Genomic DNA, 14,661 nt, shown 5'->3' with positions numbered 1-14,661 from the left:
AACTGCTGCTAATTACAGTCGTTCCGCTTGTCCATGATTCTGTGGCGTAATGGTTTCAATATCGTGCTTTTGTACTACAGGTCCTGAGCTCGAATCCTGGGGTTACAGAATTTTAGCAATGTTTAGTTAATTATATATAACGCAGTACTTCTTAAATATAATCCCATGAAAATGTCACGAAGCCATTAAACGCCAGAAGGACAAGGTTTAGGGAAATCCATGTAATACCCATTATTGACAAGCTGATTGAAGTGTCCTGCTTGCAGCCCCCGTAGACACCAGCGCCACAGTTCCGCCTAGTAATTGTATGAAACACTATGGGTATGAACCACTTAACGCGGACAAGATGGAGTCGCGCCGTCATAGGTAAATTCAGCAACAGTCCTACCGTGTACGGCAACAATTTTATGCGGTCCAGATTTCGCCAGTGGGAGCACCGGGAGGATATACAGGTAGCAGCGTACATCAATGACAAGCTACGGCTTTTCGATACTTGCAGCCATTCCTAGGTCTCTCAGTGTACGCAGCAGCATGTACTCGACGGCATCTGCGATCAATTGATAATGCCATCGTATCTATGCTAACAGTGGGCACTACGCCTCAGACCCTTTTTTGGTGGGCGGCGTAGGCGCAAAACAACAAAATTGAGCGTTTAGTATAACTAACGCCTGTGCCTTGTGCAGCCGACGTCGCCGTGCGGCGACATCCTTCCCTTTAACATTTGAAGCATGGCTGCAAGAGTTCTCCATACGATTCACGATAGCGCGTGCACCATACGGGAGCCAAAGTTCATTTTATCAGCATCCATGTCGAAGATATCGGATATTTGGTGGCCCTTTTGGATACCAGAGGGGATCACAAGGAGTTGCTTCGACGGCATGACTCGGTTAGACTCCAGACATGGATGGAGGCTCCCCCTGAAAGGCTAAGGGGCAGCCCACTGCCAGCAGGTGTCGTGGACATGCGTACTGATGCGAGGAGAAGTAACCCGCAGGGAGTGGCTGTCCCTGAGGACCTGCCTGCCGACACGACTCTGGGAGCTGATTACCGGCTGTGAGACGGTAATCATACGGATATTTGAATGCGGCAATGTAAAGCACCCTCCGTCGGCTAGCCATTCTCAGATTGAGGACAGTAGGTCATCTACTCTCACTGGACTTGAATCATTCTCCACTGACAAGCGGTGAAAGCAAGGTATTTGTCATAGCTATGCAATTCTGATCGACAGAATCCTCGAATGGTGAGATTTCTCGCCGGCAGACGGTATGTTCTGTTTTTGAACATGTTGCGTTCTTGAACGCCGCGCTGCTTTTTTTGCCGAGACGACAGCGCAGCTTCGCGAAAACCACTTGCTCGTCCGCCACATTCATACTGCCAATTACTGACCAATGTGTGTTCGGATGCGGCAAACATAAATACTAGCCGCTGGAGTCATCCGACCATCTTGTGCCACAGGTGCAGTCCTCACTCGCAAAAAGAAAGACAACATGCGGTTTTGCGTTGACTACAAAGAGCTCAACAAGCATACCACACCCAATTCGTATCCACTGCCTCGCATCGATGATACCATCAATATGGCGCGGTATTCAAATATATTGTAAGGAAGATAACGAACGTGCGCACAGAGTCAGCAGCATCGGCAGCATCAAACGCGCGGCAGAGGCTCGAGCTCGGGAACTGCTAGGTGCATACTAGAACCGGCGGTCGCTACGAACCCCAATAAATCTCCTTTATAAGTGGTGGAGCCGTGCTGGGTAACGTTCCATTCTACCATCCGGGAACTCCGTTCTCGGACGCTACCCTCCGCCGCGCCGGATACCGACCAGCAGACTCTTCCACCGCCACCCGTCCCTTGCGCTGGCACCGTTCGCCAGAGTGAGCCTCCTATCTTCAGCGGAACCGACGACAACGACGTTGAAGGGTGGCTGTCGTCCTACGAACGGGTGAGCGTTCACAACAAATGCAATGACTTGGACAAGCTGTCTTACGTATCATTCTACCTCGCGGGCGTGGCCAGTCTCTGGTTCAGAAATCACGAGAAGTATATCCAAACGTGGTTGGCGTTCAAGACGTCGATTACAGAAGTATTTGACCGACCCGCCATCAGGAAGCTCCGAGCAGAGCAGCGTTTGCGTACACGCGCACTGGACACCGGTGAGACGTTCACCAGCTATATAGAAGACGTTATAGATTTTTGCAGGCGCGTGAACGCTGCCATGACGGAAGCGGAAAAGATCAAGCACGTCATGAAGAGAATCGATGATGACGCGTTCCAGATGCTTCTGGACAAGGACCCGCGCACTGTTGGCGACGTCATCAGCTTGTGCCAGAGCTATGATGAATTACGTAAGCAGCGAGCTCTGACAAGGCGACATCCCACACCAAATGCGGCGTCACTCTGCAGCCTGACCACCGGCCCAGAACAAGCCACCTTGATAACCCAAATCAAGGATTTTGTCCGCGAAGAAGTCGCACCACAGCTATCTGTGGTGTCCGTCACTCATGAGTCTGCCAGCACTTTGCCGTCTCATCTCCGTAACGTGATCCATGAAGAGGACGCGGAAGCACTGCCGGCTGTTCACCAGCAGGATGTCGTGACTACACCAGTCACTTATGCTACGGTTGCTGCAATGGCCCCTCGCACAGTGCCCATGCGTCGCTTCCATCAGCCTGTGCACCGCCCTCCCCCTCCCGTCCCCTGGACCACCACTGACGTCGCTAACCCATGGGGTACGCAGACAATCGCCCTATGTGCTTCGCATGTAGGTATCCCGGTCATGTCGCAAGGTTCTGCCGCCGCCAATCGCAGGCGTTCGATAGAGGATCGCCGAGCGCCCTATGGGCCGCCTGATTCAAATGCGCCTTACGGACCCTTCGACACATCACCAGCTCGCTCCCAGACTGATCGCTGTCCTCATTTCGAACTCCTACGATCACCCTCTCCACGTTGCCGATCGCTTTCCCCTATGCATCGACGACCCATCGCTAACGAAGAGGGAAACTAGACGACGAAGTTCCTGAGGCAAGAACTGCGCAAGTGTCGACATGCCGAAGTCCTCCTCCTTTACCTGGCAATGTCATTGATGTGTTTATCGAAAATGTCGCTACAGTCGCCCTCGTCGATACCAGTGCCGCTATTTCAGTTATGGATGCCAGGCTTTGCCGTTCGCTTCGTAAAGTGATGACGTCTCTGTCTGGATGGTCGCTTCGAACGGCAAGTGCTCAACGCATTTGCCCTACCGCTGCTTGTAGTGCCCGTGTGGCCATACAGGACGTTTTGTACACGATTGAATAGATAGTTCTTTCATCGTGCTCCCACGCCGTTATTCTAGGATGAGATTTTCTCTCACGCCAATATGCCATCATCAATTGCGCTCGGGCTGAGATTGAACTTTTCCACCTTGGTGACCTGGCCTCCGTCGATGCTCATCCTGTCGCTAAAATTGTCGTGAAAGAAGACACCTGTATTCCCCCGTGCTCTTCAGCATTCGTACCAGTCTTCTGTAGTACCATATCCGACGGGACGGTCTTCTTCATGCCCTCTCATCACTTTGTTACCCGAAAAGCGCTTCCTTTGCCCTTTGCAGCTCTTGATTTTGCCGCCGGTGTTGGCACGATGCCCATTTACAATCATCTTTCATCGCGGCTATCACTGATCCGCCGCGAATGCCTTGGTTACGTCGAATTGGTCGAATCAACACGAATTGTCTCCGTCCTCGACGAAGTGCCTTCTATTGCCTTGCATGAACTGAGTGCCCTCTCCGTACCCGACTTAGCATGGACTGGTGTGCTCAGCCCATTCATCGCTGAAGATCGGACGCATTCGCAGCGATCTTAACTTCTCGCAGTCCTTCAGCACTTCCACCGTTCTTTCGACGTTGCGCAAACATCTCTAAACAGATAACGAACGTGCGCACAGAGTCAGCAGCATCGGCAGCATCAAGCGCAGGGCAGAGGCTCGAGCTCGGGAGCTGCTAGGTGCATGCTGGAACCGGCGGTCGCTACGAACCCCAATAAATCTCCTTTATGATATTGTCGCCGCTTTACTTACGTGCGGGGTATCGGCGAATCGAGGTTGCCGAAGAAGTCGATTTGACAAGCACGTTCAATGCTCCTTCAGGATTGCACAAGTTTAACTGCACCCCTTTCGGATTAGGTACGGCTCCGAGCACCTTCCAGCGGGCTATGAGCAGCTCACTGCGCTCGCTTAAAGGTAAAGCCTGCGTCTTATACTTTGGAAGCTATGTGAGTCGTCGGCACAAGTGAACAACGTCTTCAAAACTTGCGTGGCGCTTTGTAATACAGTTTCCGCTGCAGGATTCAGGTTTTTTCAACCTGAATCCTGAAATGTCAATTCATCCGGTCTTCGGTCTCTTACCATGGTTACATCATCTGCGAGCACGGCCAGCCAGTCCAGCCGGTCGAGCCACTTCCTGAGAGGTGGTAGCCAAGTACCAGAGGCCGACTGATTTATAGCAGGTGCAGTCATTTTTATGCATCGCTTCGTATTTGAGAGAGTTCGTAGAAAATTTTGCAACTGAGGCTGTTTTCACGGACCTACTCAAAAAACGAGTGAAGCTTGAGTGTGGCTTATCACAGAAAAACGCTTTTGGAGACATCAAGCATAAGGTCAATCGTTGTCTCTTGCTTGTCCACTTCAGTACAATGGGCCATTGAGATTCCTCCTGATGCCAGCCAGGCCGCGCTGCACCAGCCGTATCGGTGCAGCGCGGCCCTAATGGAGGCAAACATGGTGTCGCATACGCCCGCCGTAAACTCAAATGCAGAGCGACATTACCACCTAAACGAGCTGGAGTGCTTCTCTTGTGGTTTGGAGTGCCGAAGAATAGTTCAGACACTACCTGATTGAACGAAAGTTTACGGTTGTGACAGGCAACGCAGCTTATCACTTCATTGTTTGCGAAACAAAACCTAAAATAGAACGTATAATGGTTTCCAGCAGGTACGGATGCGAGCACAAGTAAGTAGAAACGGACAGGACAACGCTGGTTTCTACTTACTTGTGCTTGCGTTACACGTTCACCATGCACCAACTGGCCCAGAAAACTACTCTCCTAAAACAGAAGTTCATCCTGTAGATTATAAGGTTACAAGAATATAACTACAGCGTGATACATCGCCCTGGGGCTACGAATCAATTTGTCGACGCTCTGTCGAGAATTCGTACCGGAGATGACACGCCTTGGAGTAGCGATGGTTGGATACTGTTTACATAATTTCCATAATTTCAAAGTTTTCGTGTCAGTAGGGGCGGTATAGCACTGTCAGTTGAACAAAAACAAGCAAAAAGAGCATCATTTATTATACAATCCACCCTCACTCCGTTCGCAAATTTGGTGCGCTGTGCTCGACATTCCAACGGGAAAATAGATTGGTCTGCAAGCCACGATAGCAATGTCATCATCATAATTATCAGCCCGGCTACGCCCACTGCAGGGCAAAGGCCTGTCCCATACTTCTCCAACTACCCCGGTCATCTGAGAATTGTTGTCATTACATGTCAATTGTGGTCAGAAATGTCATTACATGTCCTGCCCATGTCCATTTCGTTTTCTTGAGTTTAACTAAGATGTCATTAACTCGCGTTTGTTCCCTCTCCCAATATGCTCTTTTCTTATCCCTTAACGTTACACCCAGCTGTCTTACGCTTGTTCTTTCCATAGTTCGTTGCGTCGTCCTCAATTTAAGTAGAACCCTTTTCGTAAGCCTCCAGGTTTCTGCACCGTACGTGAGTACTGGTAAGACACAGCTGTTATACACTTTTCTCTTGAGGGATGATGGCAACCTGCTGTTCCTGATCTGAGAATGCCTGCCAAACGCACCCCAGCCCACTCTTATTCTTCTGGTTATTTCAGTCTCATGATCCGGATCCGCGGTCACTACCTGCCCTAACTAGATGTATTCCCTTACCACTTCCAGTGCCTCGCTATCTATCGTAAACTGCTTTTCTCTTCCGAGACTGTTAAACATTACTTTAGTTTTCTGCAGATTAATATTTAGACCCACCCTTCTGCTTTGCCTCTACAGGTTAGTTGGCATGCATTGCAATTGTGCTCTCAGTTTACTAAGTAAGGCAATATCATCAGCAGATTGCAGGTTACTAAGGTATTCTATATTAACACTTATCCCCAATTCCTTCCCATTCCAGGTCTCTGAATACCTCCTGTGAACACACTGTCAATAGCAATGGAAAGATCGTATCTCCCTGCCTGACGCCTTTCTTTATTGGAATTTTCTTGCTTTCTTTATGGAGGTCTACGGTGGCTGTGGAGCCGCTATAGATATCTATCAGTATTTTTAAATACGGCTCGTCTACACCCTGATTCCGCAATGCCTGCACGACTGCTGAGGTTTCGACTCAATCAAACGCTTTCTCGTAATCAATGAAAGCTATATATAGGGTTGGTTATATTCCGAACATTTCTCTATCAACTGATTGATAGTGTGAATATGGTCTATTGTTGAGTAGCCTTTACGAAATCCTGCCTAGTCCTTTGGTTGACAAAAGTCTAAGGTGTTCCTGATTCTATTTGCGATTACCTTAGTAAATACATTGTAGGCAATGGGCATAAGCTGATCGGTCTATAATTTGTCAAGTCTTTCGCGTCGCCTTTCTTATGGATTAAAATATGTTAGTGTTCTTTCAAGATTCCGGTACGCTCGAGGTCATGAGGCATTGCGTATACAGGGTGGCCAGTTTTTCTAGAACGATCTGCCCACCATCCTTCAACAAATCTGCTGTTACTTAATTCTCCCCAGCTGCCTTCCCCCTTCGCATAGTTCCCAAGACTTTCTTTACTTCTTCCGTCGTTACTTATGGGATATCTAATTCCTCTAGGCTATTCTCTCATCTATCATCGTCTTGGGTGCCACTGGTATTGTATAAATCTCTATAGAACTCCTCAGCCACTTGAACTATCTTATCCATATTAGTAATTATATTGCCGGCTTTGTCTCTTAACGCATACATATGATTCTTGCCTATTCCTAGTTTCTTCTTCACTGCTTTTAGGCTTCCTCCGTTCCTGAGAGCATGTTCAATTCTATCCATATTGTACTTACTTATGTCAGCTGTCTTATGCTTGTTGATTAACTTGGAGTGTTCTGCCAGTTTTATTCTAGCTGTAGGGTTAGAGGCTTTCATACATTGACGTTTCTTAATAAGATCTTTCGTATCATGCGATAGCTTACCGGTATCCTGTCTAACGGACTTACCACCCACTTCTATTGCACACTCCTTAATGATGCCCATACGATTGTCGTTCATTGCTTCAACACTAATGTCCTCTTCCTGAGTTAAAGCCGAATACCTGTTCTGTAACTTGATCCAGAATTCCTCCATTTTCCCTCGTACCGCTAACTCATTGACCGGCTTCTTATGTACCAGTTTCTTTGGTTCCCTCCTCAAGTCTAGGCTAATTAGAGTTCTTACAATCCTATCGTCACTGCAGCGCACCTTGCTGAGCACGTCCACATCTTGTATGATGTTAGGGTTAGTGCAGAGTGTGAACTCTATTTCATTTCTAGTCTCGCAACTCTAGCTCCTCCACGTCCACTTTCGGGTATCCCGCTTGTGGAAGAAGGTATTCTTTATCGGTATATTATTCCGTTCAGCAAACTCTACAAATAACTCTCCCCTGCTGTTCCTAGAACCTATGCCATATTCCGCCACTGACTCGTCTCCAGCATGCTTCTTGCCTACCCTGGCATTGAAGTCGCCCATCAGTGCAGTGTATTTTGTTTTGACTTTACCCATTGCCGATTCCAGGTCATCGTAGAAGCATTCGACTTCCTGGTGATCAGGACTGGGTGTAGGGGCGTAGACCTGTACGACGTTCAATTTGTACCTGATAGCAATGTAGAAGAACGCTTTTGGTGGTCGCAGATGAAGCGTAGTGTCAGCCCGTATGTCGTAAGTTGCAAAATCTGACAACAGCAAAAGAGGCTTCCAACGCGCAAACCTTGACTGCTCACACCTACTCCGCCTCCTGGGACCATATTCCATGCAGTCGTTATAGGTCATAACGTTCCTTTGCCGACAACGGCAGCTGCCAGCTGCGACATCTTGGTCGCCGTTGACTACTTGTGAAAATAGGTAGACGTTCCTGCCGGACTAAGTGCTCCTGCCAGACGCATGATTAAATTCTTAGAGAACAAGTATAATGGCAGCACAGTCTTCTAAAAATACTTATATCTAATCAGGCGGGCGGTTTCTGCTGCGACCAACTCCAAACATACTTCCGTCGCCTAGAGGTAGAGCGTCACCATGCATCTGCCCACATCCCGCAAGCTAATAGCTTGACGGATTAAATGAGCCAAAGGATCTAAGCCCGACTGGTTCCATACTGCAAAAATGCCGATTGGCACACACATCTCAGGGTGGCCGCTTATGCAGTCAACACTTCTAGGGCTCCACTTCTTCACGAATGTATTGCTGAATCTGGGGCAGCAAGCGGGAATGATGATGCGCCATGCATCCGGGATCCAAGGCCGAGAGTTACGCTGATGGCAAACAGGTATGACGGGTGGGTAGGAGCTGTTTGCGCAGCTCGTCGAAACTTTGACAAAGCTGAATTACTTGACCAACCTTCATATGGTTCTTGACCAAGTGTATATAGAATGCATCGTCTTCTATGCCTGTCGTAATATGCCTTATTTTATCGGTTTCAGTCAAGCACTCTTTCACGGGCTTAAATAGCTCGATGAAGTCCTCAATATAGCTCGTGAATGTCTTACCGCTCTTTTAAAAGGGGGGATATTATGCTAAAGATATACAGACAGCAGAAGTACAAGTGGACCGGTGTGCGCACTTCCCACTTCTATTGTCCGTGTCTTTTTAGGGCAATACCTCCTTATTGCAAAGATGAACAGTCACCAACTAGCTCTATTTGACGCTCTCACTGCTTCGTTTAGCTCGACCACGCAAGCGGTGTTCAACGCTGAGTCTGCGCACAGCTAGACGGCCGAATAACGAAGTGAGAGTGTCTGAGTCAGCAGACCAGGTGATAAAATCAGCTTCGTTGTACCTCAACCAGAGATTGATCACATTGGTCAGATAAAAGAGGACGTTGACCAGCTAGGGTGGCAGTCGCACTTGTTATATGCACGTAGTATGCAAGCCAGTCCTCCACGGCATGATCGTCCCTGCCACTGGAGATCACAGGGTCACGCTCACATATCACACCAGAACACAAGACAGCCGTGGGGGTGGAAACGGCTTGCAAGGGGCCGGCGTCGTCGGTCAATTTGGAGCCCGATGGCAACTTACGGCTTGAAATCTCCAGGGCGGAGAACACGAGTACGCCGGACCTCCACCAAATGCCACGGGATGTTATTCTGAGTGGGTGTGCAGGGCGCCTGACAGAAGACCAGAAAGATGGGGCAATCTCATCTGGACACCACTTAATGTGACATCGTTTTATGTGACTATTTCTATGCATAATTCGGTCTCAACCAGTGGGAGTCAGCTTACTAACTTTATGGCCCGGCTCGTCAACTTAGTCCACATCGTTTATTCTTTTTGGTACCTGACCATTTTCCTGGATGTACTTTATTCCTTTCATTATCATTTATTCATATAATTACGTTCAAACCTTGCATGTGTGCTGATCAAAGACACATTTTTCTTCTGAGATTACTGTTGTTATACTTGTGACTATCAGGGGTAGACCGCACTAGAGCACTGAATGGGCTGCTTTTTTACGCCCTAGTCCGGCCCGAGCCCGACTTAGTAGTCTGAGACCTGACCGGTACCCGGCCCAGGCCCGAAATATTTGGGCTCGGCCCGATCCGGTCCGCTCCGGTTCGGCCCGTTAGCCCCTGAATGTAAACAAAGCGTGGTCCAGTTCTCGGTAATTGTGAAGATACCATCCGCGGCACAGGGCATTTTGTTGAGGTAGCCTTGACTCTGTCAAAACTTGGTCTGGCGCTACTGATAAATGAGCAGGTAAAATGGAACGAAATATTATATATGCAACCCAATATACTTGTGCGTTAACGTAAGATGTGAAAGCCCGTGCTACATTTGCCAAATAGTTGCGCCGTCCTCCAGCGTGCCCGATGTTGGATGTCACGCGATCATAAGATAGCTAGAGCGTGAGCGGTGGGAGGGGGCAAAGTGAGAGCGCGCTAAAGGAAGGAGGAAGAGGTAAGCGCATTTCTCCTCATCGGCCGTAGCACAGGCTGCGCATCGCTGTCCAAGCGTCTGAGCCCACTCTAGATTTTGTGGGAAACTGGCAACACTAAATCACATAATATGGGACTGCGGGGAGAACAAGCCTGCTTCTAACCTAATGGCCTCTCCCTCACCTGAAGTATGAGAGGCGATCCTGTGCAGTTCTAGCCTAGATACCCAACTCCAGGCCATACAACGTGCTGAAGAGGTCGGCATCAAAGATCGATTGACGGCCATCAGCCCTGCCTGAATAAACCACGCCTAATCACCCCACCTAACGCTGACGAAATAAAGTTTTTCCTACCCATAGTAAGTAGTTTTCAAGAGACACCAATACAGTACGCGGCCTATATGGTCCTGATGGAGACCCGGACTTATTACGGGCCTGACGGAGACCGGAACGAGACCCGAGCGTGAAGCTCCTTGGCCCGAGTATGGGCCGGGCCCGAAATGGAGAGCTTAGCTGACCCGAGCCCGGCCCGTGGGCTGGGTGGGGTTTGGGCTTTCAGGCCTGCCCGGGCTCGTGCAGTGCTCTAGATCGCACATACCTTTTTCGAATCGCCATGTATTGCTCACTAATTTCCCGGATTAAAAGAACAAGCTGGTAAATTTGGCACATTTGTTTGCACAAGAACTCGAGAAAGAGTTAAGAACCCAGTCTAAGAATCCCCGCGCTCGCAGATGTCTGGCCCGGCTAGTATACCGCTTGAGTAGTGGTGTGGTCTGCCATTTATAAGTATGTTCATCGAGGCCTGGTTACCATTTATGAGCTGTAGTTTGGCAAGAATGTAGCTATAGATGTGACTGTAATAAAAAATAAAAGTTTCTGTGAATGGGTTGTTTATGTTTGGAACACTTCACATTGCGAATGAGCATAAAATATTTTTCAGGTCCAAAGACACCTTCATTCTTTTCCGCCTATCATATTTGTGGACTAGTTTCTTCGTTATATTCGCCACCATTTCAATAGGAGTGCTCGTAAGCGCCATCACAGGTGAGTGATTCACACGATCCCAATCTCTCATTTGTTATTGCTCAGTTTTACGCTGAGTTTTGAATCCTCAGGTCCAAGCATGTGTTAGCGTTGTTTTTGCGAAGTATCATGTTCTCATCACTCCAGGTTTCCCTTGCTGATTAAAAAGTACGACCCTCGCATTTTTGATGAGAAATACTGCAAATTAGGCTTGGCGTTGTTATAAGTTTTAAGCTTTCACTCATGAAAAGACAAATGAACCTAATCAATGCTATAAATATCGCTCTAAAATCTGATTCACGTACTGCCAATTCTGTGCGAGTGCGTGAAAGTGTACGTATCTTCTATGACAGTAAACACGGAACATGAGGAGCCAGAGAACATGCGTTCACAAATAGGCAGAAGTACTCTAGTAGTACCGGCACAGAAAATTTCCCATGAAAGAAATTCGGCAACGGTACACCAAGCTACAGGGGTGCAACTACAGGGGTGTAATCACGCAATGTTATTCCAATCTCTTTCTATTAAATTTCATTCTATAGCCCTCTACGATTCATCAAAAATATTTGGGGCTTCGCCTACTTCGCCTGTATGTCACAAGACGTCACGAAAACAGCGACAACTCCCCACCCTAAAGGGGCGTGTGCACATTTATTACGCATAATTAGGTCGAAGAAAAGAAAAACAAAACATTTGTTTCGACTGTCGTCTGTTTCCGACTGACGAGTAGCCTCCCGCGATTGGGAAAAATGTTTTCCGGCAACATCTCATTCACCTGTCGGTCATGCGATATGACAAAACTGTGGAAACTCGCACATCAAAGAGCCGTTCACACATTAAAGCTAGCATTAATATTCAGAACAATACTGAACTTCTTGGCGTAACCGTAGACTGCCCCATTTTGAAATTAATAGATGGCTGTCCATTTATTGCTTGTACTCGAAGCCGCATGCAAGAATTTCTTTGTGCGTAATATAATCTTGCGTGGCAATATAACGTTGGTGATCCCTTTCAGCACGTACCCGACATCGCTGTTCCAAATATTCTTAACTGAACATCTGTTTTGGTGCCATTGTTAAAGTCCCATTGCACGCTGCAAATATCGTTGAGCTACAGCAGGCTAAGCCAGGGGAAGCATACCAATCAGAGACGCCGTATCCACTTTCCTTACCCTGTTATCTACTTTAAACGCACTAGCTTAGCCCCGCTGAGACCTACTCCTTTTCCTCGCGCTTCTGGCTTCTCGTCAGAGAATTAGATAAATACCCGTCGCGGTAGACAATGCCATTCGCTTTGAAACGAAACCTGACGAAAGTTTTAGCAAAGTGGTTCATCTAGTCAGCCACTGCAATTATGTTCCCAGATGTGGCCTTTGGGAATATGTAGGCCGGGAAAGTTTATGGAACCTCCTTCAAAGGTCTTGATAGTGGGCCCATCATACATAGTTTTGTTTGGTTTTGCAGTGCGCGTGTTTCGAAGCTCATGCATGTCTACGAATTTTAAACATTGCCCCTTGGGGCAGTTTGTGGAAATTCAAGGCAGTCCAACTGCGTGACTGAATGGGCACGATTTTTTAGGAAATTGCATTTCAAAAGGTCGGCCTAGTATCAGCATACCGTTTCAACATACCGTTTCAACATACCGTTTCAACATACTGTTTCAACATACCGTTTCAACATACCGTTTCAACATACCGTTTCAACATACGGTTTCAACATGAAGTTTCAACATACCGCGCCGAGAGAATACTGCCTTATAACATATGCATTGCGACGCTTATTCGTAATATTCGTGCTTCGTGAAAGCAGTGTCTTCGTCAGGTACGAGCGGTGAAAGCACACAGGACACGATGAAATCGTTTTGCAAGCTAATGGCGAAGGCACATTGCCTTGAAGAGGCGCTAAATTTGAACCGTAAAGTGATCTCTTATTTTTACACAAAGTTTACTCCTACGTTGTAGCGTCTGTGTGAATCCCGCTTACTGCGTCCTCGATCAGATAACCAAGTACCAGTGTAACGAAGTTGCCTGCACAATTCGCCTTGTGGCGGTTGTCGCATGAACAGTGCATTGATATTTGTAACGTGCGTATTAGAGGGGCTCGATTGCTGAGACATAGTTACTAGCGCTAACAAGACCAACGGAAGAAACAGTTAGTCCTCGACAAACCATCCTCAACTTCGTTTCCTTTCCTTTGGCACCCATTCTGTAACATTGATAGATAATCGGTTATCCTCCCTATGCATACCGTAACCTGCATAGTTCATTTCTTTGCTCCTAACGTCAACTAAAATATTGGCTGTCCCGATTGGCTCTCTAATTTACACCATTCTCTTCTTGTTTCTTACCGTTACGCTGAACGGTTGTACCATCGTTCGTTGCGTGGTCCTTCAGCCCCATAGGACTGGTAGTATGCAATGTGAGGAGAATTTTTAAACATAGCGGTAATCTGCCGAACATGCTTTGGTGATGTCTAACGCGTGCGCTCGTACTCATCTTTATTTTCTTCTATTTCCTTTTCTTGATCATGGTCCTCTCTGAGGAATGGGATTAGTGAAACGCACTCTTGCACCAATTGTATAGGCTGACTGCCAATCATGACTTCGCAATCTTTTTCCATGCTATTAAACACTACTTTCGTATTCAGCATATCAGTATTTAACCCCTACTTTTACACTCTGTCGGCTAAAGTCTGCAATAATTTGTGGCAAGTCCCCTTCAGTTTCGCTGAAGAGGTTAACGTCATGAGTAAACCGTAGTTTTCTTAAATATTTGGCGTTGCTCCCACTCCTAGCCGTCCCCACTCTAATAGCTTGAATACTTATTGAGCGATATTTTCAGACCATGTAGAAAGATGCCTTGTCTTTTTAATTGAATTATGTGCCACATTGCAAATAGAATCAGCATCGTGTTTTGATTGATTGGAATGTGTACTTATCCTTCCGTCAAACTTTGAGCCTATACATTTGTTTGCGAAATTCTATTTGCGTTTGCAGGCGAAATAGGATTTAAAGAAGGTAAAGAACACCTTTCCTCAGATTATGCGGTAAAGCTCTGGCAAAGAACAGGCCTGTTACATCGTAAACAAAAGCGGCAGGTGAGAAATTTGTGGAGCGTTTAGGAGACACATTGACATTTTTCATGCTTATTCTTTACAGGAAGACACGACCAAAGATAATAGAGCTTTGAACCAAGAAGATGATATGGACATTGAAGCAATGCTGACAATCCCGAACGAGTCGTCACTTTAAAAGAATAAAAAATAAAGAAGTGTCACAAATTCAATAAACCCTATAAAAATAAAAATACTGTCATGATCTAAATGTTGACGCACAACCAGCCAGGACAATAACACCTTACAACATTTGCGTAGGTCAAGTTAATATTTATTGTTGCAATAGTACAGTTTCCGCTTATTGAGAATGGAGTGCCCAGAAGGCCATCGGAACCGTCTTGAAGCACGAGAAAACAAGATCAGCGGTAGCTTAAGCCCTC

At 47.1% G+C, this 14,661-nt stretch overlaps 1 protein-coding gene across 2 annotated transcripts in view; it reads left to right on the top strand.

Annotated features, from left to right (window-relative positions):
- The window catches only part of LOC129382424 (sodium-coupled monocarboxylate transporter 2-like), a 61,084-nt gene extending 46,633 nt beyond the window's left edge, over positions 1-14,451 (top strand). The window contains exons 9-11 of one of the 2 annotated variants that reach the window (XM_055066326.2): positions 11,086-11,189; positions 14,163-14,263; positions 14,325-14,451. In XM_055066326.2, coding sequence (XP_054922301.1) covers positions 11,086-11,189; positions 14,163-14,263; positions 14,325-14,417 — 298 coding nt within the window. In that variant the 3' untranslated portion in view covers positions 14,418-14,451. The remainder of the gene's footprint in view (positions 1-11,085; positions 11,190-14,162; positions 14,264-14,324) is intronic. The other variant, XM_055066327.2, reaches the window with a different exon arrangement.
- The last annotated feature ends 210 nt before the right edge of the window (positions 14,452-14,661 follow it).

Source organism: Dermacentor andersoni, chromosome 6 (genome assembly GCF_023375885.2).
Source record: "Dermacentor andersoni chromosome 6, qqDerAnde1_hic_scaffold, whole genome shotgun sequence".
Classification (NCBI taxonomy): domain Eukaryota; kingdom Metazoa; phylum Arthropoda; class Arachnida; order Ixodida; family Ixodidae; genus Dermacentor; species Dermacentor andersoni.
This window is presented reverse-complemented; position numbering and strand designations above follow the sequence as displayed.